The sequence below is a fragment of the Xiphophorus hellerii genome, chromosome 5, assembly GCF_003331165.1.
Source record: "Xiphophorus hellerii strain 12219 chromosome 5, Xiphophorus_hellerii-4.1, whole genome shotgun sequence".
In the NCBI taxonomy this organism is placed as follows: Eukaryota; Metazoa; Chordata; class Actinopteri; order Cyprinodontiformes; family Poeciliidae; genus Xiphophorus; species Xiphophorus hellerii.
Genome location: NC_045676.1, coordinates 32,209,940 through 32,234,238, shown reverse-complemented (window position 1 = coordinate 32,234,238; position 24,299 = coordinate 32,209,940). Strand labels below are relative to the sequence as shown.

Below are 24,299 nucleotides of genomic sequence, written 5' to 3'. Positions count from 1 at the left end.
TTATGGACAATCCATGAAGAGCACAGAGATCCAATAACAGAACACCACTCTGGTTTAGATCAGGGTGGCCGATCCTCCCAACCACACCCCTCCAGGTCTCACTGTCATTGCCCACGAGAGCATTGAAATGTCAAAGTAGCATAGATCCAATGACTTTACAGCACTTCAGTTAGCAAATACATATGGTGACAGGGAAAAAGTTCCACTGCTTAAAAAGAAATCTTCTGCAATCTGTGATTGATTGGTGGCCATTTGAGACTATAGGACCAGAGGAAAGCCAGAAAAGCACTACTTGACAATTAGTCTTTATGGGGGAAAAGATTAAAGAAAACATATTAAATAGCCACCCATGTCCAAGAAAGAAATACAGTTACACATGGAAGTATTAACCCAAGAGATTTCAGTGGTTAGGGAAAAAACATAAGCAAAGAGTCTGGAGTACTTTCTATGGGAAAGAAAAACAAAGAACGCAGTGAAGCAACATTAATAGAATAAATGCATTAAGGGGATGATAACAGAGTGAGGAAAAGGTTTGACATGTGTTTGAATTTGGCTGAATCCTCCATTAAAACTTATTGGCAGCAGTACTCTGTTGTTTATTGCTAAAAAAACAGGATCAATAGTGTTTTATTTACTGCATGTATCAGTGCTTCTCAATTCCAGTCCTCAGTCCCCCCTACTCTGCATGTTTTAGATGTGCCTTTATTCCAGAACAGCTGATTCAAATGATTGCATGACCATCAGATGCTGCAAAAGCCTGTTAATCACCCATAGATTCAATCCAGGTGTGTAACAGAAGGGAAACACCTAAAACATGCAGGGCAGGGGGGCCTGAGGACCGGAATTGAGAAACGCATAATGCAAAACTAGATTCAGCTTCCTTGTATATTTGTTTGCTTCATTTAATGCAATGGACTGATTTACAGTGACAAAAATAAATTTGAACGCAGATGCGCCTCCCTTTTGATTTAATTATTTAAAGGAATAGTTCAGTCATATTTAGTAACCTGTTGGTAAAGCCCTTGGAAAAGAATTTATATTTCTGTTGAAATTGCACAAAAACACGGAGAAAAGCAAAGAGGATGGTGACAGAGAACTGGAGCCAAAAAACATTTTAAAAATGTAGATAAAATATTTACACCCCATGATTTTTTTTGGAGTGAAACACTTCGGAGAAGTGAGTTTACGCTTGTGTACAGTAGGTGGCGGTGTACTTGGAAAGCTGTTCAAGAGCCGAAAAGTTTGTCAAAGAAGAAGAGACCACATCCTCCCAAGCTCAGCTGGCGCGGAGAACAAAATATTTCGGGGGCGTTGGAGTTATTTACAGGTAAGTAAAATAGCTTATTAAATGTGTTTACATTTTTAAACCATGGCAGTGAACTTTAAGTGGAAGAGTGAAATAGGTTCTCGTACTTCGCGCGACGTTTCCTTCGAATGAAAATAGCGTAGTGCTTAGAAAGTAATTGACGTTGCCGAGACCTTTAAAAACCATTGCAGTTGTTACTCTGGCAAAGATGGTGAGAGTGTCGGAACTCCTCTTTGTAAACCGAATCTCTGTTTGTTTTGTTTTTTGCCTTACAGATTTATGATGGGGACCTCAGGAAAAAGTGAGGAAATAATCATCCTCAGTGATGACGAAGATGATAAAGACACTTCCTGCCTCATTGTGGAAGTGGAAGCTGTGAAGAAGACCGGTAACGTTGCTTTTTTCAAATCTTCTAATATTTTTGATTCGTTTGTCTGAATGCCTCCAACAAAAAGTTGATCCTTCTCTTTTCAGGTGGTGTTTTACCTGTAAGCCCACAGGATGAAGACCTGGTGGTCACCTTCTCCCGTCGGCCTGACGTGCTTCCTCACGCCCGTTACGACTGCCCCATACACCCTTTTATGTGAGGAAACTCTTCCACAGACCCACTAACGTAGAATAATTTCGTGGCATAACAGACAATCACTGCTTGTTTTCTGTCCTGCTCAGGCCGACAGATTGTGAGAGGACTGCTCCGATGGCCAATAATCAACTTATTTGTGATCAGTGCTTCTGCTACGTCTGCGACAAGCTTGCGTCACTGGTGCGTGAGGAGGATGTTTTTATATCCCTTACTAGAGATGCACCGATCAGGCTTTTCCTGGTCAATATTTACAGTTTATTCTGTAGGTTTTATCTGCTGATTCAGACTTTTTTCTTCTTCAAAATGTCTGCTTTACAAATCTGTAGATCAGGGACCCCTGCTGCACCTTTTTAGATGTTGTTGCTTCAATAAAACTCCTCCAGGATTCTGTCAGGTTCAGCTGAAGCCTCAAAATGTCTCTGAAATCAGTTGTGCTGAAGCTTGAGCGTCGTTTTTGATCAAACAAGAATTCCAGATGTGTGATTATCTAACGGTGTGTGTCGTGGTTGTGTGTCAGTGTGGAATGTGGTGCTGCAGTGGAGCGTGTCACTGCAACAGCCACAACAAAAGTGACTTTTGGAAAAGCGTTAGGAACACGGCTCTGCTGGGGGAACTGCAGAGGTTCAACCTCACCCTGTCAGAAGTCGACCATCATCTTCGTAATGCAGGTGTAAAACGTCATCATGTACTTAAAGGCGTCATTTTAAATGTTGCTTTTATTAAAGTTTCCTTTTTTTTTCCTCTTTGTTTTTTACTTTGATTTGTCCAACTCCTTTTCAGACATGATGTTGCAAAGCTTCAGAGACGAACTGTCGGCTCTGTTTTCCTCCATTACGTTGAATCAGGCGAAGCTGCCAGATTACAAAATGGACCAGCAGAATCTGAGCTCCAGGTGAGCTGTTTAAAACAAAACTTAAACAATACATTTGAAAACAAAAACTGCTGAACGAATAAGCGTTGCCTTTAGAAGTGAAAAGTGCTGCAATAATCTTATTCAGTTTTCAAGATTTTATAGGAGACCTACTTGAAAAAGTTGAGAAACTACAGATGACATTATATCATTTAAAAACATATAATAAGCCAACTTATTCCTTTTTTTTCTTTGTTTCCCAGGTATAGACCTGTGCTTGAGTGTGTGACCCTGTTCCTGAATAAAGCCGAGAAAAAGAACAGTCGGGCTGCAGCCATCATGCATCTTGGAGCTGCTGAAGAGTTTATGAGACATTTTCAAGTGTTGGGGTGAGCAAACTGGAGGCGGCTTCTAAATTTAACTCAGGATGTGGGATTTGTTAGGTTTAAGGGCTAATGATGGAAATGTGGAGTATTTTTATATTTCCAGTCATTATTCATCATCTGTTTGTCTTCGTGTCGTCTCCACCTGTCTGACAACCTGACAGGTGTTGTCAGATCTGATATTCCTACAGTAAATCATAACATAATGCCATATTTGTACTTTTAAAATGGGCCAATAATGGAGTGCAAACTTTAATTAGAGTCTGGAAAAGTAGAGAATTTGGGAATTAAAGTGTAGGAACATCATCAGCTGTTAAACTCACCTTCTCTCTCTCCTTCACTGAATTTTCTTTCTTTAATATTTACAGGTTCATGGGTTCATCTTCAACTGCTACAATCTCTGAAACTATAATAATATTATTGCACAGGTAAAGAATAGTGATGCAGCATTATTAAGTTTGTACGTTTTATAATCCTTGAGGAATTTTTAATATCTTTTGGTAAACACACTTTGGTGCTCAAAAAGGAATGTCTGAACCCGACATTATTGGCTACAAACACATGTTAACATGTATATATAATTCATGCTTTTTTTCAGTCATTCTTTTTGATAATAACTTTGCTTTTTATGGTATTTTTTCCAGAGTAATATCATCAGTACAGAGACGTATAGTAATGGGTGACATTACGCCATTGTTTATGCAAAAACTGCAAACGTTTTACCAGAACAGGATATGTTTCCCAGCTGACATGAGGCCGCTAAAAGACAGGTGTGTATCAAAGCATTTTAACTCTAAAGGTTCAAATGCTTCATATTTGGACGTAACTTTTCATCCGTGTGCTACAGTCTGACCATCCGACACTGGCAGGACGTCCTGCTGGTGTCGGTGCTGAAGGGGCAGAATGTGTTGGGCTTCCGGAAGGACAAGGGCAAGAAGGACGTCCTGCTCGAAACCATTTCTGTGGTTCTGCTGAGAACTGAACTGCTCCAGCTTCAGTCCAGGTTAGCATGTGTGCTACTTCACACTCGTGTCAGTATTTGTCCATACAGTCCGTCTCCGGAGGAACGATGATGCATCCTGTGTTTTAACTGTGTGCAGGTACAGAGAGTTGTGTCGATACCTGCGAGTCGTCCTGACCGATAACACCACACTGTGAGTTTAACCCACGTTCTGCTGTATAAAAATAACCAGTGTGTTTAGCATTTTATGGCATCAAAATGTGTCGGCTTCCAACATAGCAGCAGCATCTCACTGAAATGCTTATTTTTAGGGCTACACTGATTGCAATTTTCTTTCAGATCGCCGATTACAGAGCTTTAAAAAGCCTAACTTACCAATTCCGATTTTGGCAATTTTTTTTGTCTGAAATGTTGCTGAATTGGCAACAGTGAGGTAACTATTGTTAACTGTGAATATCCAGATATGACCTGGTGGGCCGGACTGTCAATCAAACCTCTCACACGGGAGAACAGGAGAGGACAGTGGCTGATTTTTAGACTTTTGCCAAGGTAGAAAAACTCACTGGATGAGATCAGCTTCTCATGTCAAAATTGGCCAATCACCGATCTCCAAAAATTAAGGAAATCGGCACCAATATATCGGCACCAATAAATCGACTGGCCGATAAATTTGGTGCAGCCCTATTTTTTTTATTTAAAAAAATGACATCCAATTTGCTAATTTGTGAATAAATAAACCTTTAAGGAACAATTGATTTGAACAAAATCAGCTGTTATTGGTCCCACTATGAACTGCTTTCAATGAAATGAGATGTTTGCTCTACTCTTTTAGTTGATTCATGCTGTAAACTTCGGATTAGTAATTCATGACTTCCTGCTTCCTTTGGGTGTAAATATAATGTGACAAAGAGGCCTGTTTCTTATAGCTGCTATTTAAAATGGGAAAGATAATATTTATTTTAAGTAAGATGGAAAATGGATATAAACCAAGAAAATGGCTTTACGCTGAGGCTGGTTTATACACACACAGTCAAAGCAGTGAAGAAAAAGTTTGCAGCTCCTGGAACAGAGGCTGGAAGAGGACGCGCGTCTGTTTTGTCTCCATGCACAATGAGCAGGATGAAGATCCAGCCTGGGATTCATGTGACGTCTGAGCACAAACTGGGAGTAAATAAAGAGAAAGTTTTATTCATCAACACAGAAACCAGTTAATCGAGAAGATAACATTTCTACCTCTGCACGTTGTCTTGTTTTCTGATTGGTACAACAAAATGATCAACTTGTATTTCTGAGATCTTAAAGACTTCTTGGTAAGCTTGTTCGATCAAATCAAGAGGAAAATTGAAATGTTAATTTCTGTTGTAAGTTTCATGTCTTTCAAAAAACATCTCAAGTTATCACTTTTGGAAGAGAAGATTTTGACCCACTTGATCGTCCAAATATGTATTTTATTTCTATTTCCCATTTGTTAGGTCTTTATACAATTTTTCAGACCTCCTTGGTTTTGGCTGTTTCTGTTTCTTTTAAGAAAAAGCTCATCCCTAGATGGAGATATGTAAATCATTCAGACACAAACAGTAGTAAGTTGTTTTATTTCCTGATTTGGAATCAGGTATCGGCACCTCCAAGACCTCATTCCTTTCTTCAAGTGTAAGTTGGGAGAGTTTGGGTCTGCATTGGAAAGCCTCTTTCCCCCGGCCAGCCCCCCCGCCTCCCGCTTCACTCCGGCCATTTTCCTCCTCTACCTCCGGATATTTGAGACGGCGACGGCACCGAGGCTGACGGTCAGTCAGCCGGAGCATCTCTGCTTCGCTGGGGCATCCTGGGAACCGATTAACGGTCAGAAAGAGGATTGTTTGTTTTGAACAAAACGTGAAGAGGAATGGTTTTAACACGTCTCCTGTGTGTAGATGCTGTGCCACTGAAGAGGTCTGAGCTGGTGAAGTTTGCTCTCAAAGCCCAGAGATGCTCCTCGTCGGTCTACTCAGATGTAAGTCTGCAGCTCTCGTTTCTGCTGAAATGTTTCATGAATATCTGGCGTATCTCTATGCTAAAAGAAAAACACTCTTCAGTTGTAGTGGTTCAGGGGGCAGAAAAACACAAGTTAATTATATCTTCAAGTGTAAAAACTTTATTTCATTTAAACTATGACTAAAAGGAATAGAAAAAGCTGTGGGGAAAAACAAAGTTTACCATTTTCCTAATAGTTAGTGGAACGACCTTCAGCATCACTAACTCTTGTTTTATTTTATCTGTCTCAAATTAGATTGAATTTTAGTCCAAATTTCTTAAAAAACATTTCTTTATTTCATTGAGATTTGCATGCATTGATTTTCAAATGACTTTTTTCAGCTTATTGTCCTCTTGATTCTAGAACAGTCCAGGTTGGCTGTGACTCAGGCCTGTAGTCCAGCTGGAGCTCCCAGGTCTTTAGCTCTTCTGCGTGTCGCACCTTGTGGTGCTTTTGCTGGAAAGGCTGGCTGAAATGTTTTATACTGATCAAAATGCTCAAGTGTTGTAAAGTGGCCTGATGGGGGCGCCACATGACTAGGTGACAAAGTAGTTTTTCCAGGTTTGATTCCCAGCTCTGGCCTGCTCACTGCATGTCTTCCTCTTCTCTGTCTGCCACTAGAGGCAACAAAACCTTAAAAAAGAAAAAAAAAACTGGTCTGAGGACAAAGTGCAGAATAATTCCTAGAAACACAAAACAAGAACCAAAAATGTTTTTGGACAATGAGACCAGAAAACATGAACCTACTTTCCTGGAGCCTCTTGTTTTACCCCAACTGTGTTCATTTGCACCTCCAGGTCCAAACTGTTGCCTTCACATCATGGCTCCGGCTCAGTCTGGGTTAAAGGCTGCTTATTGGTCAGCAGGGCTCTGACTGTGTCGGCCTCAGATACATTTCAGAGTAAGATGAGACCAGTGTAAACGCCTCGGCTCATCCAACGTCTCAAACACCTTAAAAGAACAACCAGGACTGAAAACATTAGTGTACTGCAGATTTTCCGTAAACTTGTTTTATAAGTTCCTTTATGTCATTTCTTAACTTTTCTTTATCATTGAATTTTGTAGTAAATATTTATTTTTATATGATGACTGTTTCTATTATTATCTCTTATTATTTTTTCTGTATTGTCGCCTTCTCCTTCTCTACATCAGTTTCTTTATTGTAGTGAAAAGCAGCTTGACCTTGTGTATAAATGGTGCTGTACCAGGGCATTACTTAGTGTTTCCCACACAGATTTTCCAACTTTGCTCTATTTTTTGTGAGAAAAAAAATGACTAACCCTAAAATGTTTCGTATTTATATCCTATAAACTGTGGCGAGGCTGCGTGTTGGACAGTTTGACAGATTTGTGTCCGGTTCTCTCCTGAAGTCTCGGTGTTGGACCAGTTTACTGAAAGTGGTCTGCTCGCCTCATGGCTCTCCGACTGCCCTGCCCGTACCCAGCCAACAGTTTCTATACGTATGTCCTTCAGTTTTAATAGTTGCTCCTGAGACTCGGGATCTGCTATCGATTAATGCTCAATGTTTGAAGTTTGTCCGTCTTGTTCCTGATGGTCCAGGAGTCGCGGGATGCCATTATAGACCAGCTCAATCAGCAGGGTTACAACATACAGATTTCCCGCTGCTTTCTCAGGGTAAGTTTGCAAAGATATCCGTATCAAATATGTGACTCATTCATACTGCTGTGGTAATAGGTTGTGTGCTTTTGTTCTCAGACATACCCAGATCAGGCCTTGTTGCTGTTGGTAACAGGAGCCTTGGGTGTCAGAATCCTTCAGGGTTCTTTTAGTCCAGCTCTGCCTGTTCTCCATGCTTATAAGGTAACGTCTCCCCATATGAAAACAATGTGCGCTTGTTGCTGGTGATGAGGTTATTGGCTTCAGGTCGGCACTAGCAGCCAAACACAGACAACATGAAGTCTATGATAACCAGAGCTTATTAGGTTTTGTAGGAAGCTGGTGATTTGATTAGCATTTTTATGCTAAACTTTTAGGATGATTCACACCGAACTCTGTTTATTGTTTTATTTTTATTTTTTTTGGATTGCAGCTGTTTAATATAAAAGCTACATTTTAAAATATCCATTTGACAAACATCATATAATAAATTTTGGGGCAAATGCAGAAAATACATTTAAGATAAGATTTAAGATTCCTATGTGATTTATAAATCTGAACTATTATTAAAACTTAATGTAAGAAAATGTTTTTTTGTTTTTTTTAAACTAAAGTGTGTTAATGAACCATTTTGGTTTTTGGGTTTTATTCCGTGTTGCAGGACAACTTGTGGGCCTTTCAGTGGCTGTGTGATGGCATGACTTCCAGTAAAGACCGTCTCAAGTCCTTCCTGAAGGAGATCGCACAGGAGTCGTCAAACACACCAGGTATGAGGACATGTTGTCATGGCGATGGGCCAGAGCTTTGTCCTGGGCCTTAAGTCAAAAATGTTTACATCTGGCTGCACTGCAGTCCATGTTGGCTAATTATTGAAGTACCACAGATTCAGAAAACATTTTCAATAAAACCATGTTGTTCAGATGGAAATATTGAAATTTGGGGTTTTTGTTTGTTTGTTTTTCCCTTCAGCCTGAAGACTCAGACTGAATCTGTAATCTGTGTTGGTAATAAAAAATCATGAGTTGTGTTGTTGAGCGATTTTTTTTTTTTTTTTTTTTTCTTCTGAAGCCAAAGTTTGATTTCTTGATTAAACAATGGAGTAAATGAAACCTGCTTTATCTCTACTAGGCCATAGGTCCAAATTTTAAAATGGCTTTTTGCGTTATTTCCCCTTTTCATCAGCTGAGAATAATGCAAGTTCAGTATAAAAAGATTTTGATAAGTCCAAAATACAAAAGCACTAATGATGGTATTAAAGGCAAAACACATCTTTCATTGTTTGATAGGCATGTTTTTCTGTTTTGTCATTAAAATGGTTGTTGTAGTTATCATTTACTACTGTCATCAGATTCATTCTGACTTTTATGGTTGGGTTGTCCTTTTTGGGGGTTTTTTGTTGTTTTTTTGTGGTGGAATACCCCTTAAAACTTTGACTTTGCCTGTGTCGTCCTGATGAGCCAATCTGATTCAAATGAAGTTTTCGTTATTGTAACAAATGTCATAAACCTTCAGCTCAACATGGAGGTTTTCAAACTTCTTATCAGTGATGAACAGAGCTTAACAGCAGGGATGTGCCTGTAGCTGGAGGACAGGGGCCCGGATCAGAGTCCTGGTCCTGAACGTTGTCAGTCTGTGTGGTGGGATCATGTGTGTGCTCATGGTGCACACGTGAGTGGACACAGCTATTTGTGTCCTGTAGCATATTCTTGACAGATTCAATTATTAGGAAGGAGTTTCCCTTTTCAAACTCGGAGCACACGTTTTCACAGCGAGAGCTCAGATCTGCTCCGTCTGCAGAATCTTCCTGCTCTGATCTAAACCTGCTTCTCTTTGTGACCTGCACTCAGATTTGTTCTGTCTGCTGGTGAACCCTTGTGAGCGTACCAGACGCTCCCCAAACAGGGCAGCAACGTCACCATCATGGTCTTACTGTTACCAAGCTGAGTGGCCATTTGTCCTGGGAGGGAGCAGAGAAAAAACACACCTGGGTGGTTTCATCCCACAGTGAATATAAAGCGCAAAGTAATGGATTCCAACAGCAGAAGAGGCATTTATTATTATTTATTGAATTGAAGTGTCTCAATCAATTCCATGGCCAAGCAGCTGACATCAGCAGGTGTGAGGCAAAGTGCCTGATGCAGCACAGTAACATCAGAGCAGTGGGACCTGTTGGGGTCAGGGGTAAGTTTGGGCTTGGCAGCCATGGAAACAGCACTTGAAGTAAAGAGTGTAGTGCAGAGAATCTGCTGATGTTTCTGACATTATGAAAGGAGTTTGGGAATCAAACCGGCTCCAAAACACAAAGCCTGGCCTGGAGGAACCTGACTGACCTCAATCAGTCCTGGAGAACTTTGGGATGAATCCAAGTGGAAGATGGTGAGCACTTCTGGAATATTGGCCGACTTTCAGCTTTCTTTCTTGTTTTAAAGTAAGAACAAAGATCTGGGAGTAAAAATAAGGAGCCTTGCTCTCAAACAGAAATTTCTGTTTGGAAGAAAAAAATGTTGTGTTATGCAACCCTAACCCTGTACAGTTTATAAAAAGGCAAAAAGAAGTGAATCAGGTTTTGTTGCAGCCTGTTTGTGTTCTTTTCCCCCAATAATCTCTTCTCTGTTTTTCTTTTAACTCTGCAGGAAATCAGCTGATTGTTGATATCAAGCCCTTCCAAGTAAAGTTTCCTTCAGAGGTTCAGCTCTGAAGCTCTACAGTCTCACCTGGATGATCTTGCCTGTGCTGAGCCCACTTCTTCCAAAAAGGACTGTTTTTTTTTTTCTTTTTTGTTTTTTTTTTTAGCTCAATGTGAAGCCATGTGGGACTTTTGTTGGATTTCTTGCTTACTTTAAGCACCATGACAGTAACGCTGCGCAACAGTAAGAATCTGCTGTCATGTGCTTTACATTTGAACCTCTGTCTGCGGCGCGGTGGATGGTAGGAATGTTCATCAGGTGACGCACACAGTGAAAGAGAGAACTCTTTACTCTTTCACACTTTTGTTGCCACTTATTAAACTAAACATTTTTGCACTAAACACATCTTCAGTTTGAATTCCCTCATTTCTCTGCATGTAATTTAATGAAACTGGTTTTTGATGCGCTGTACAATAACACTGGTTTTAGACCATTACCTGTAGATATGTTGCTTTATACAGTTTGAAAATCAGTCATCTACTTCAACAATTTAGACAAAGCTGAAAGATGACTTTAAAAAATAACTTTAGAACAAACTAATACTGAAATTAGTTTTCATTTAATTATTTGCTTATGTTGATAAAGGTTCCTGTGCAGGTCTGATTTACAGACATGCACAGCAAAATGAACATTTCAGATGGAAAAATAATTATTTCCATACTATATTTTCTTTCATTAATGTACTCATCCATTTGACTGTTTTTTTTTTCTACTTTAATATTTAAAACAGCCGGAGCAGCTCTGCTGCTGTACATTCTTATTGAATCTACTTTTGAAGATTAACCAAATATTTGCAGAGTGCTGCTAAGGTGGACATGAATTCTGTTTCTGCTCCTGTCTAATGATTTTCTTTCATGTTCATTAGGAATCAAACTGCCATCAGTGTTAATGATTTCTGAGATAATCTGGTTTAATAAATGACTCCAGTGTTTGGCCATGATCTTTTCTCTGACTTTATTTTCAAAGTAATCATAAACAATAGAATATATCACATTTATTACATGTATAAATAAAACATATTCCAGCAATTTTGCACTCTTTAGCTGCTGTTTGATTTTTAAAGCCAAAGTAATGTTCATATATTAATAGGTTAAAACTTTTGCAGTCAAAATTTGGCAAATTCTTCAAAATGGAAAACTTTCAGTCATTATTGTTGAAAAAGTTTATTTTATGCATTAAAGTTAGGAAGCTCAACACTTATGCGGATGCAAGTTGCTGACAGTCGGTGTTAAAAAACTTAACAAAAATAAACCCTCAATTTTAGGGTTTCATATGCTTTGGATTTGATTAAATAAATCTTGAAAAGAAATATTGCAGATTTTGATTTCTCTGATTTGCTTTGTTTTACATTGTCTATAATCATGACATTTATACTTAGGGTTGCATAGTTTGACTAGCTTAAATAATCAAAATGACAAAAAGGTTTTTGTTCTGAAAAAAAGGAAAAAACTAGCAAAAGTCACAGTACCAGACTAACTGAAACCATCCGGTGTACAGGTTTTGTTTGCTTTGGCTTATTTATTGATGTGTATGAATTTATGATGAAGGTATAATTTAATTTGGATGGACTGGTGACCTGTTCAGGGTGGAGGTCTGCACCAGCTCTTTCATGTCCACCTCCAGGTCAAGCTGATGGCTGTAGAGAGTTAACATTCACATTCGTTTGAGTCTTAAATGTGCACATATTTATATTCATTTGAACAATCCTTTGTGCACATACAGCAACTGCTAATTACACCTAAGGCACTGTATGGAGGGCACGTAGCAAAATAAAAGCATCTTGCTCCACTCCTCAGTCTGTTTATGTTGGATATGTGTTCCTGTGAAGCTGCACAGAGCTGTAGGAAAACCTGAAAGGCGGCGGTCCATGTCTGGTGTGGCGCTGCGTGATCAGGTCAGTCAGAAAGTGCATCACTCGAAAATCATTTTCACTGCTGCAGAGTTGTGGTGCTTGCTGGAAGTCCTTTTCCTCGGCGATGGCTCTGTGAAGCTGGGAAGCAGCGGTGAAGGTCTGCAGCAGCACCCGGTTGGCCAGCGCAGTCAGGCAGCTCTCCAGGTGCAGCAGGTAGGTGAGGCCGCGGCCGATGCCGGTGTGAGGGTTGGCTAGGAAGCCGACCAGGGATCCGGCATATGAAGGACAGCGCAGCGTCTTCTGATCCAGGTCCAGCAGAGCGATGTAACGACTCAACTGAGTCAGAGACTGAAGGATGGAAGATGATGCACTGGAAGATGATCTGGAGAAGAAAACCAAGCAGGATCTTATGACATATAGAAGTATGAAGTTCTTGCAGATGGAACTTTGCCTCTGAATCGACTCACCTATTGAAATGTTTTCTGCGGTGCAACAATAGTTACTGACCTCATTATATGCACGCATACAAAAGTTTCATGCAGCTTAAAAGCTGCTATTTGTGTAAGAAAGATCAGCTTTATCTGGTCACAAATACCTTAATTAACAAATCTGTGTGGAAGGACTAGAAGGATTACAAAATGTTCTAAATGTATTGATTGGTACTAGAGATGCACCAATTTCCTTCATTTTGGGAGATCGGTGATCGGCCGATACTTCTATGTGAAGTCGATCTTATCTGTTTTAACAAAGGTCTAAAAATCAGCCACTGTCTTCTTCTGCTCTCCTGTTAGAGGTTTGACTGTTAGATCGCCCCACCAGCTCATGTCTGCACGTCATCCTCACTACTGGCAACTTTCTTGCTATATTTAATAACATTTCAGACGAAATAAATTGCTATTTTTTTGTCGACGTGTCAGGCTTCATACAGATTGGTAATTGGCCAGAAAACTGCAATCAGTGCAGCCCTAGTTTATATCAAAAACTTCTGGGACAATCTCCTGTCCAGTAACAATTGTTACTGTGACAGGAGGAATTAATAATGTCAACAAACCAATGCAGAGATATGAATGAGTCACATAACAGTCACCTGTGTATTCCTATGAGCCTCCAGGTGAGCAGGTCAGTCAGCTGGAGGGGCGTGGCCAAACATGACATCACGGCGCTCCCGTCAGCACCAGGAGCTGGCAGGAAGAGCCTCAAGCCGTCCACCAGCTTCCTCACCAGCTGCTCGTCTCCACCGATGACGACCAGCGGCCGGCCAATCAGCAGACAGAAGATGGCATGCTGGGAGAAGGAGAGCTGCTTGATGAACCGTAGGGCTCGCAGGCCAGCCCTCCTCCTCCTCCTTTTCTTGTCCACACATGTGCTGGTGAGGTTGACTGTGGTGGGAGACGGTGGCTCTGAGCTGCTGGTGAAGCTGGTGCAGTCGGAGAATTCGTCCACGCTGAGCAGCCTCAGAGGAGCGCAGGGCGGCGTGCGCAGAGCTCCCTCCGCCCCGACGCTTTTCGGAGCCATTTTTACATGGAGGTCTAACACCGGCCTCGACTTCTTCTGCCTCGACTCCACTGCATCTCCAGCTGCGTGGAAACAGATTCATCACGTGATTACAGCAAAGAAAACCGGTAAGCTTTTCTAGTACAGGAGTTTGTGGGCTGGTGCCAGCAGAACCACACACTGCACAGTTTATGTCAGGTACAGGGACTGGGAGGTAAAGTCGTCTAAAACCTTTTGAAAGATTTTTAAGTCCAAAAATCTCTTAAAAAATTACAGGAAGATCTGACTACCTGGGATAAAATAGTTATATATGTTGTTAAATGTACAGTAAATGTGTTACCTTGGACCAGTTTATTCATTTTGTCTTTATGGACTTCATTACTCTTCTCTGTGAGTGAATTGTCTTTGTCTGGTACATTGAACATTATTTCCTCCAAAAGTTCTTTTCTTCCAGCAGATTCTCCACTTTCGTCCCCTGCAGTAGCAGTGTTCTTCATCCTCTCCTCCTTGAGGACTTCGTCAGGCTTACAGTCAGCCTCTGACTCTTCCTCTTCCTCAAATCCATTGGTCAGAGTGTGATGCTCCGCCTCTTCCTCTGTGATGGCGGACAGGTCGTCAGGGACGATGGACTCAGTCGTGCTGAGAACCTCGATGCTGTCCTCGCTGTTGGCACGCCTGGCAGGGGCCCGCAGGCGCCGAAGGCCTGCGTCTCCTGCTGCATGCTGGAGAATCACGTCTGTCGTCCCGACACGGGTTTCTGTGCAGAACAACACAAACTGCTGAACCGACTGTTTTCAATCGGATCATTGCTGTAATAAAATGTAATAAAACACAGATCTAAATGGATCATTTTTGGAAGTTTAGTTACTTGATAAATTAAAGGCATAGTTTGAATTATTTTCAGATGTGCTTCTGTACCACTCTGCTGAGAGAACGAGACACAGATCATTAACTGTACAATAGAAACAAGATGGAAATAACACAATAAACTGTTATCTACTTAATCTATGGAAAAGTCCAAATGTCCTGTTTAAAACTCCATCCATCCATCCAGCCATCCATCCATCCATCCATCCATCCATCCATCCATCCATCCAGCCATCCATCCATCCATCCATCCAGCCATCCATCCATCCATCCATCCAGCCATCCATCCATCCATCCATCCAGCCAGCCATCCATCCATCCATCCATCCAGCCATCCATCATTCCATCTATCCATCACGCTTTTCCCTATTGGGGTCCCAAAGGGTGCTGGTGCGGATGAGAGTCGGGGTCACCCTGGATAGGTCACCAGTCCATCACAGGGCAATACAGAGACAGACAGGACACACACACACATACACCTAAGGTTAATTCAGAGAGACCAGTCAACCTAACAGTCATGTTTTTGGACTGTGGGAGGAAACGGGAGTACCTGGAGAGACCTAAGGCAAGCACAGGGAGAACATATAGACTCCATGGAGAAAGACCCCAGGCTGGGAATCGATTCCATTTAACACTACAGACTGGATTGTTTCAGAAAACTTGCCTAGAGTCAGAGACTCTGATGCTTCATATCAGACTGACTCGTCTCTGAAATATGATTTTTGACTAAACAGTTTATCATGTAAAATGCTTGATGACGGCACAGGAGATTAGAACAACTTTTCTTGATTGATAAAAGTCACAATCAATCATGCAGGTATTAAAGATACCATGAGGTGGCGTATCATTTCCACCAACATGTACAATAGAAATTAAAATGCAGATGAGTTATTAAGTATAGATTTCATCACCCAGGGTTTCAAAGTCCAGTTTTTGAAAAGCAACATTGAAGAAAAAAAATGCTACACAAGTAAAATTGTGTCTTGTGTACATTCGGATTGATGACATCACAAGAGGATGACATCACTTGAGCTTCTGTCAAACGAACAACTTCTGAAACGTGACGGTCTGAAGCGTCACAATCAGGAATTATTGACTTAAAACAACCACATATTTATTGCTGAAAATATGTTTTTAAGTTAGTTTCATCTTATCTCAAGTGTGCTAAGATATCTGCACTAGAAATAAGACCAAAACTATTTGTGTAAGGTTCTATATTTTAGCAGTGCAGCTGTTCTTAATTTGGTTCATCAGAGACTGAAAATAGTCATTAAATTTTCTCCAAAAGGCCAGGAGAAAATCTTTCATACCGTTTAGAGACGCAGGTTTTTGTTTTCCTTCCACCATCACTCTGAGAACGTACCTCTGCTGTCGGACACAACGGCCCCGCGTTGACTCCGGTACGACTTCTCCGTCCCGAGAACCTCGATGCTGTCGCTGCTGCTCACGCTGCCCATCACGTCTGTGAACGCGCTGGGGTCAGGGGTCGCTCTCCCGCCTCCCCCTCCTTCCATCTTTATCTGTATTTCTTCCACACAGGAGAACAACTCCCCACCATGCTTTTCTGATTGACCTCCCACAGCTCCCACGGTGCTCCCCAAGACCCGCTCTGCTTCATCCTCCTCCTCTTCCTCCTCAGCATCCACAGGGCAGCACAGCTCAAACAGGAAGTTTGTAAGTTTCACCTTCCTGGACAGTAGCTGTGAGACGCGAGCAGTTCGCAGGACGCTCCTGTCGCCACGCAGACGCCGCTCTGTGTCTGACAGCTGGTTTTTCACCAGGGACAGGAAGTAGAAGTTGCAGAGCTCCTCCAGTGGCTTCAGAAGCGACTCAGACATGCAGGAGGCAGAGGAGGGAAGGCAGGGAGAGGACGGCTCAGGCGGCAGGTCAGCCGTGTCGTAGGGCAGGAAGTCAGGCTGCTGGAGCTTCCTGTTTGGGTAGGATGTGACCTGGCGAAGGAGCTCTCTGTGGTTCAGGATCAGATGCTCTAAAGCTTCCAGCTCATCAGCTCTGCCTCCTGCTCCTGTGGAGGCGTGTGTGTCCTGCAGCAGGGCCCTCCGTCTGTACCTGCAGCAGTCAGAGGGATTCTTCAGTCAACAGACAACTCAGTTCCTCACTGTTCAGAATTTAATCACACACTTTGTTCTGAGAAATCAGAATAAGCAGGTTTTCTGCACATTTGCTGCACTTCCAATTCCATATGTCTTAGATTTTTATTTCTCAAAAAGAACAGAATAAAGTCAGAAAATAGGAATATTTCTGCCATATCCAGGCTGCAAAAACACCAAAATGCAAGATTTAACCCTGAATGTTTTTTTCTGAGACAGATCTAGCAAATAAGAAAATATATATCTGAATATTTAGTGCTCAACAACTAATTAGATATAAAAAAAACTTTTTGATTTGTACTTTTATCTTCTTCTTCCTGCTTCCTTTAAGTGTAACAACAGTGGATCATCTCTCTCTGTTCCTCCTTCTACTGCACATTTATCCTCCTTTGTGGACTTTTTTCCTCTTTTCCACCATATTTTCTACCTTTATCCTTATCAATCTCAAACTGAACCTTTTTAACTCTGAACTATTTGAGCTCCTGTCTTTGTATCGTGGCACCATCTACAACCAAAACTCTGCAGTCTGACTCCTCAACTGGAAACCTGTAGGAAACCTTTTTCTCCTGCTTCTCATTCATGCACATAAATCTGTACTCCTTCTATTAGCACTGCTAATTTGAAATGTATCAACACAAACCTTTATAAAGAATTACTGCCACATAAATACATTTATTTGAATCAGTTGAACCAATTCCACAAAAACACTTTACATCTTTATCAGGCTGAACTGACTGGAACAGTTTTGGGGTTGTTAGAAAATATGAACAATTATTGTTAGGTCCAAGATTTCTACAAATATTCCCGTTCAACATTCTAGATTTGTCAAGCATTTTTATAACATTCCAGACATTTGAGGACAAAACATGTAGTTGTTATAATCAGATAGTAAATATAGAAATCTTTAAAGCTTCTGATTTGATACATTTATTTTGTTTGTAAAAAGAACGCAGGTCTGGTTTAACTAAAAGTAGGGAAATGACCTGTTTTGATTTTTGAGTGAGTACATTTACCTGGAAGTGATCTGTGAGTAAACCAAAAAATAACATGATCTATTAGTTAAAAAGAGTTGAAAGTTGTGAAATGAAGGTTGCCATCCAAATATGAAACATCGAAATAACATTTTCTTCTTTTGTTAACAGAAGCAAAAAATCTGTTGAAAATGTAACAAATTTTCCAATTTCATCCCGTCGTGGAAAAGGTTCCTGACGGGGCTCCATGCTTCTCACACGTTTCAAGGCCCTGATTTTCTCTGCTGAACAAACAGACAGTTCTGCTGTACTTTACCCATCGCAGACCTTAATATGCTGCAGAACATTTGAAAGAATTGGCCTATTTGCCAACATAATGACAGCAAATTCTGATAGTGTGGAGTAGAAGGATGTGGTTGTAAGAATATTGCATTCTTTGTTTGACTGTGAACCACTTAATGAGGAAATTGAAATATTATTTAATAATTACAAATAATTTCTCTTTTCATCATCTAGACTATGATGAATTTCGTTACCAACAGCAAAGTCTGTTTTTGAAGGTCTTCCTTTGATTGGATCAAAATACCAATTTGCTTAATTATGCATCCTTAGAATTTGTTCCAGTCAGCTTCCAGACAAATTTACTCAAAATGAATTGGTAACCTCCTGGTTTGATGCAACAATCCTAAAAAGCTGAAGCAGCTCGTTCTTTTATTACTACAAACAAACAAACAAACAAACAAGAACTTACTCGAGCTCCTGCAACTTTCTCTGCAGTTCAGAGGAGAACGCTTGCCTGTTTCCCGTCTTCAAACTGTCAGAGGCCTGAGAAAAACACTCGGACAGCTCAGAGAAGTTCTCCATCAGCTTGGTCCGGTCCGAACAGACGTAGGCCATGCAGAAAGGCCGCACCATCCCCCGAGCCTCCAGGTCGTACAGGGTCAGGTGATGAACGTACGCAAACGAGTCGTCTGCGGAGTCTCCCAGGATTACCTTGGAGTCCTCGCTGAAACTGAGGCGGGGTCCAGGCAGAGCAGGGGCTGTGTGACCCGGGCCGGACGCCTGGTAGTCCACAGACATAATGCGGACGGAGAAGTGGTTGAGGTCAAACGAGCCGATGACCTTCGAATCATTTGGTATTGTTAAGACAGGCTTTGGACCAACCTGGAAGACAGAAGAGGATGATGTATCCAATTTATCATTGAGAGCAACAAGATGTCTGGATTCTTTTCTGAAAAAAATGACTTGCTCTGCTTTTCCATTTACACCACAACCAACACCACCAGTCTGGATTTTCATTTTAAAGATTTAATGACTTGCCACGTTCTGTGTGAACAAACTGCTTTTTATTTTACATTTAACCAAAAACCTGTACTGATGCTTAACTAAACTCCACTGCTGTTTGGTAATATGATGAGTAACAGAAGGATTTTGTTTCTTTTCTGATTTTCATCATAGCCATATCTGATTATAATGTACTGTTAAATTATGTTGAATTAAGATGATGAGGTTCAGCTAAGAGCACAAACTGTCTTTTTCTCATAAGGTTTGGTATTGGGGGAAGAAAAACACTCGTGTGTGAGTTTGTCTTTGTGACTGGTGTTTTGTTTTAATGAAGAATCATTTGAGGAACAGTTCTCTCTTAAAAAGGAGAAATACTTCCTGAAAAAGTGAAGTCCTGTAAAACAGTTTACTGTTTTACAGGACATTTTATTGATATCATACAACAGCAACAACAATGAACTTTTTTGTTATTTAATTCATTTATGAGATCATACTGCATAACAACCATGAAAAATACATAATTTCACGTTATTACACTTATCCATTCCATAAATCTACCCCACACACTGACATGTCAGTGCAAGTTGTATTTGACTTATGTTCTGTATTTTCACAGAACATAAGTCAAATACAACACACAATAAGTCAAATGTGGTACAATGAGTGTATTACATAAAGTATTCAGAGATTTGTTGTCCAGGACATCTTATCAAAACAGCAACACTTTTGACTAGTTTTGATTTTACAGATCTGTGGTTTCCAGCTAAATTTATCATCCGATGTTGTACCTAAAAATGTAATCTCAGGGACTCGTTCTAAGTCAAACGCTGTCAGTAGTTATTTTGATTGCATTATTTTCTTGTTTATTGCGGTTTCTAAGTTTCATGAATTGAATGATAATTTATTGTTTTTGAACCAATGTTTTAGTTTTTTTCATTTCTGTAGAGACCACCTCTGAGAGTTGTTGGATGTTTTCTCCAGCACAGACGATACAAAGACACTAAGTATCACCTTCAAATATAATGGATTTTAGCAGGTTTGATAGATTGACTGTCTTTTATATACAAATTAAATCATTTGGGACTCAACACTGACCCCTGCAGGACCCCACAAGTTATGATGTTTAATAAATCTGATTTCTGATGACCTTTCTATAAACTTTGTCCAATGAAGCTTCTAAAGCTACCCCACTAATTCCAAACCTTCTCAGCTTTTTGAGTAAGACATCATGATTGATGGTATCAAAACGTTTCTTGACATCAAGAAATACACCAATTACAAATTAGCTTTTATCCATACTGTCTATGATTTCTTCTGTTGACTGCATCAATCCCACTGATGTTGGTTTCTCTGAAGCCACAGTCAGTCAGTTTACTTTTTATTGAAATTATTTTAGATAATTTCAATATAATTATCTAACTTTTTACTAAACACTTCTTATAGTATTTTAGAAAATTGACAAAATTTCGACTCTATGTACTCTATAATTATTAAAAAATGATTGACAGATTTAAACAAAGGAATGACTTTTGCAATGTTCATAGTATTTGGAAATGCTCCAGTTATGAATGACACGTTACAGATGTAGGTCAGCTGGTCTGCAATATCATCAGTTACTTTCTTAATAAGTCATGTTAATTCCATTCCAGTACATTGATTGTTTTATTCTTATATTGATAAACTATTTCAATAATTTATTTTTTGTCTACATGGTTAAAGTACATTGAGGATGTATTTCTCATTGTCCCCATCCTCCACCATTACAAAATATTCATCCAGGGTTTGGTCAAAATAATTAAATTATTAAGGGTGAATCGTATCGGAAGACTTCTTTCTTATAAAGCTACATATTGTCTACTATATTCCCTTATGAACCCTAAAGAAGGATAATAATCCTTCTTACATTTTCTCATAATAGTTCATTCATTTTTATCGGTTTTATGTTTTGAATATAGAACTTCAGTAGTTCTATATTTTATAAATTTTTTACATAGATTATTCTTTTTCTTACATGCATTTTGTAATCCTTTAGTAACCCACGGCTTATCTTTGTGTTTTTGCCTATAATTAAAAAGGTCAGTTGGACAGTTTTTATTATACAGTGATTTAAATACTTTTTAAGAAATAGCTCAAAACCTTTATCAATATTGTGCTTTACAATCACAAAACTTTACAGTTCTGTGATTCCGAATAACAGAACAGATTCAGACAGAGTTGATTTAGAACCAGATCATATTTTCAGGTGTCATGTTGAATAATATACATTTAGCTGGAAACCACAGATCTGACGTTAATCTTTAGTATGTGACGTTTGGGCCCTAAATGTACTTTCTGCGGATCCCTTCAAGGATCACAAACACCGACATTAATAATATTATATTATATATAATATTAATAATTCATTCTTTCATTTATTCTACATAACTGCTCGTTTATTTTATGAATAGCACATGGATTTAATTATCCATTCATTCAATCACTTGCTTGTTTATTCTATCTCTATCATTTCCTTGTGTATTAATTTTATTCCCTATTTATTTACTTATTCATTCTCTCATTCACTTATTTCTTTAGTAATTGATTTAATCAGTCATTTTTCCCTTTTCATTCATTCATTTCGTTATTTGTTGGTTTTTATTTATTTACATAAAAAGTAAACATAGAATGACTGACTGACTCCAATCAACCTGAAATAAAGCGCTGACCTGCTCTGAGAATTCAGCCACCAGTATAAAGTCCCGGTGAAACTGGGCTGCTGTTCTCCAGGGGTTGTGAGGCGGCAAAAGGCGGACAGAGAACTCCTCAGGCAGAGTGTGAACCTCCGGCTCCTCTCCTTCCTCCTCAAACCCCCCGCTGCCGGTGAAGGGCAGCAGGTCCGGTGAGCCAATCATCTTCAGTCGGTGACGGCTCAGCCCATGGAGGATCCCACCGTCGACTTTCACCTTGAGGCAGCAGCAGGAACGTCTGGGTCGGACACCGCCATGTCGCGGCGTGGAACCGCCTCAGCCTGGCTCTCTGTCAGTGAGTCAGCTGTTTCTGTTGGACAACATAATAACAGCCGGAGAGTTACAAACAAGCTGCGCAGTTATTTTCGGCCATGGTGAGACATGGATATGCCAGAAGCTGAAGCAAACGGAAACTGCGTCTTATCCACTTATCAGCTGCAGTCTTTGACGCGCTAAAAACTTTACAGTGTGAAAATCACGCTGAAGTTAGCGTCTGAATTCTAGCTTCAGAATCGGTTCTTCTGAAGCCCTTTCAAATAAAGGGCTATTACACCGTTCTTAAGGCCTTCAGGCTTAAAAAATGTAAATCAGTTTGAGATTTGAGTGACAGAACCAAACAAATTAGACTGTGCAAATAAAATAATATAAAATATAATTTATATTATATTATATTACATTACTGCGCAGTGGCGTAGTTGGTAGTACTCTTGCCTTTGTAGCAAGAAGGTTTTGGGTTCAAATCCCTGCCCGGGCAGGTTCTTTCTGCATGGAGTCTACATGTTCTCCCTGTGCATGCGTAGGTTCTCTCCAGGTACTCCGGCTTCCCCCCACAGTCCAGAAACATGACTGTCAGGTTGATTGGTCTCTCTAAATTTTCCTTAGATGTGTGTGCATGGTTGTTTGTCCTGACTGTCTCTGTTGCCTGTGACGACCTGGTGAACTCATATGTAGATCCCTCATGTCCCCACAAGGATAAGTGTGTTACATAATGAATAGATAATATATTATTATTGTTGTCTTTATTATTATTAGGCCCGAGCAGCAAAAGTGCTGGGAAGACCTATTGTAATAGTGTTTATTATTATTATTATTATTATTATTATTGATCTTTTCAAGCCTGAGTTGTCTCTGGATACTTCAAACATGTTTGGTCAATTGGTCACTCTAAATTCCCTTGTGGTATGTTTGGTGCGTTCTCACTGTTTATCAGGCGTTGCCAGGTAACACAATGGCAAACTCAGTACCTATGTGGTCTACTTACTGTACAGTCTTTGCAGGTATCATCATAATCTGCATGCATTTGACTCTGAACATTGTTGCAGTTTTGTGGTGAGTCACTAATGTATAACATAATGGCAATGGTCCCAAGATGGATCCTTGTGGAACACCCATGTCATAGTTTTGAAAAGTTGTTTGTAGTCTGAACTTTAACACGCTGCTCTTGCTTTTTCAAATAGGAACTAAAGAGCTTGTTGTGAAAAAATTCACTTTTTAAAGTTTATTTAAAACAATGTTGTGAGTAAAAGCTTTGTTCATTCCAGGTTTTATACGCTTCAGCATTGCCATTAGAAAAGGGTGATTCTTACCTTTTTTCAACCTGAACGTATTGAACATAAGTGGAGTAAATGTTTAGGGGGGAAAATGTGTAATAGTTCTTCACTAAAGCAGAAGCATGAATCAGATACCAACTTCAGTGTCGTAGATTAGCAAGTTCCCTGTGGCTGCGGTCATGAGGCTTCCTACACAACCTTCGTCCCGAGATTTCTGTTCCTCTTTCGCTTCTGTTTCGAGGTAGCAAGTTTTTACACCCAAAGGAATGAAAACATGTGATGGACTGGCCTTGCGTCAAGTCGCATAAGTGAAGAAAGAAATATATTTCCGCTTTTTCACTTTCAAAGCAAACAAGCCTCCATAAAAAGGGAACATGAAAACAGTCTGAAAACATAGTTTAGAGATTTTAATAACTGTTCTATTTAAGGCACATTATGAACAGAGGGGTTCATTTCAAGTTTTCACCTTCTTTTCGACTCCGTTCTAGGTCAGTTATCGAACTGATATCGATCATGTACATCATCATATGTAGCAGCCAAACAATAAGTTGAAATGTTTAGGCACTAAAGAATATGCGGATTCATTTCAATAAAAATACTCAATATTACATTTTACAGAGAGTCTGCAAAACGGAGCAAAGAAAACAATCTCAAATTTTTTCATTGATAAACAATCTTCACATTACTTTGGAATCAAAATACTTTGTAGTGGAGGCGGCAGCCACAGTCCGAGTTCACATTCATCTTTATTAACATGTTTATTGTTTGCAGCAGCAACAAAAGCATAAATAAGAGTCTAGAAACTGATGACAGTCACATGTTAAGCTGCTTTCTTTATGGAACAGGTTCTTCCTCTTCTGCATCATGGCTGGCTCTTATTAACTGATCCAACTCTTTGAAATTCTCCCTTCCTTCACCTGTGCAAATTGTATGGAACCTGCATCTAAGTCCTTGTTTTTCTCTTACCTCTTTGTTCATTGCTATCTTGCTCATAAACTAAGGCTGTGACAAAGCAACAGCTTAATTATTACCCACTTCATTTTTGTATG

The 24,299-nt window shown here is 39.9% G+C and overlaps 2 protein-coding genes across 3 annotated transcripts; one reads left to right on the top strand and one right to left on the bottom strand.

Moving 5' to 3' along the window:
• Window positions 1-1,214: 1,214 nt before the first annotated feature.
• Window positions 1,215-11,333, top strand: LOC116719756 (uncharacterized). The gene is made up of 18 exons (XM_032562409.1): window positions 1,215-1,327; window positions 1,582-1,694; window positions 1,781-1,889; window positions 1,976-2,069; window positions 2,407-2,557; window positions 2,670-2,781; window positions 3,003-3,128; window positions 3,491-3,550; window positions 3,767-3,892; window positions 3,970-4,125; window positions 4,223-4,276; window positions 5,696-5,922; window positions 5,994-6,073; window positions 7,465-7,554; window positions 7,655-7,729; window positions 7,811-7,915; window positions 8,373-8,478; window positions 10,345-11,333. The coding sequence occupies exons 2-18, from the start codon at window positions 1,586-1,588 to the stop codon at window positions 10,407-10,409; spliced, it is 1,845 nt and encodes a 614-aa protein (XP_032418300.1). The 5' UTR covers window positions 1,215-1,327; window positions 1,582-1,585; the 3' UTR covers window positions 10,410-11,333.
• A 5-nt stretch (window positions 11,334-11,338) lies between these two features.
• On the bottom strand, window positions 11,339-23,188 carry smcr8b (Smith-Magenis syndrome chromosome region, candidate 8b). 2 transcript variants are annotated; one of them, XM_032562408.1, is made up of 6 exons: window positions 21,680-23,188; window positions 18,442-18,752; window positions 15,975-16,678; window positions 14,085-14,501; window positions 13,338-13,827; window positions 11,339-12,632 (listed from the first exon to the last, which is right to left on the bottom strand). In XM_032562408.1, the coding sequence occupies exons 1-6, from the start codon at window positions 21,863-21,865 to the stop codon at window positions 12,200-12,202; spliced, it is 2,541 nt and encodes an 846-aa protein (XP_032418299.1). In that variant the 5' UTR covers window positions 21,866-23,188; the 3' UTR covers window positions 11,339-12,199. The 2 variants fall into 2 exon arrangements, with proteins under 2 accessions (XP_032418299.1, XP_032418298.1); XM_032562407.1 differs by having other exon boundaries at window positions 18,442-18,854; window positions 21,680-23,187.
• Between the last annotated feature and the right edge of the window lie 1,111 nt (window positions 23,189-24,299).

What these genes read in the sequence shown, in the direction of transcription:
- smcr8b (XM_032562407.1), bottom strand. Translation starts at nt 21,865, where the DNA reads ATGATTGGCTCACCGGACCTGCTGCCCTTCACCGGCAGCGGGGGGTTT. An exon ending in TGGCTGAATTCTCAGAGCAG is followed by an intron (nt 18,855 to 21,679) that starts GTCAGCGCTTTA and finishes TCTGTCTTCCAG; the next exon opens with GTTGGTCCAAAGCCTGTCTT. An exon ending in AATGAATAAACTGGTCCAAG is followed by an intron (nt 13,828 to 14,084) that starts GTAACACATTTA and finishes GTTTCCACGCAG; the next exon opens with CTGGAGATGCAGTGGAGTCG.
- LOC116719756 (XM_032562409.1), top strand. Translation starts at nt 1,586, where the DNA reads ATGATGGGGACCTCAGGAAAAAGTGAGGAAATAATCATCCTCAGTGAT. An exon ending in GGAAGCTGTGAAGAAGACCG is followed by an intron (nt 1,695 to 1,780) that starts GTAACGTTGCTT and finishes TTCTCTTTTCAG; the next exon opens with GTGGTGTTTTACCTGTAAGC. An exon ending in ATGAGGCCGCTAAAAGACAG is followed by an intron (nt 3,893 to 3,969) that starts GTGTGTATCAAA and finishes CGTGTGCTACAG; the next exon opens with TCTGACCATCCGACACTGGC.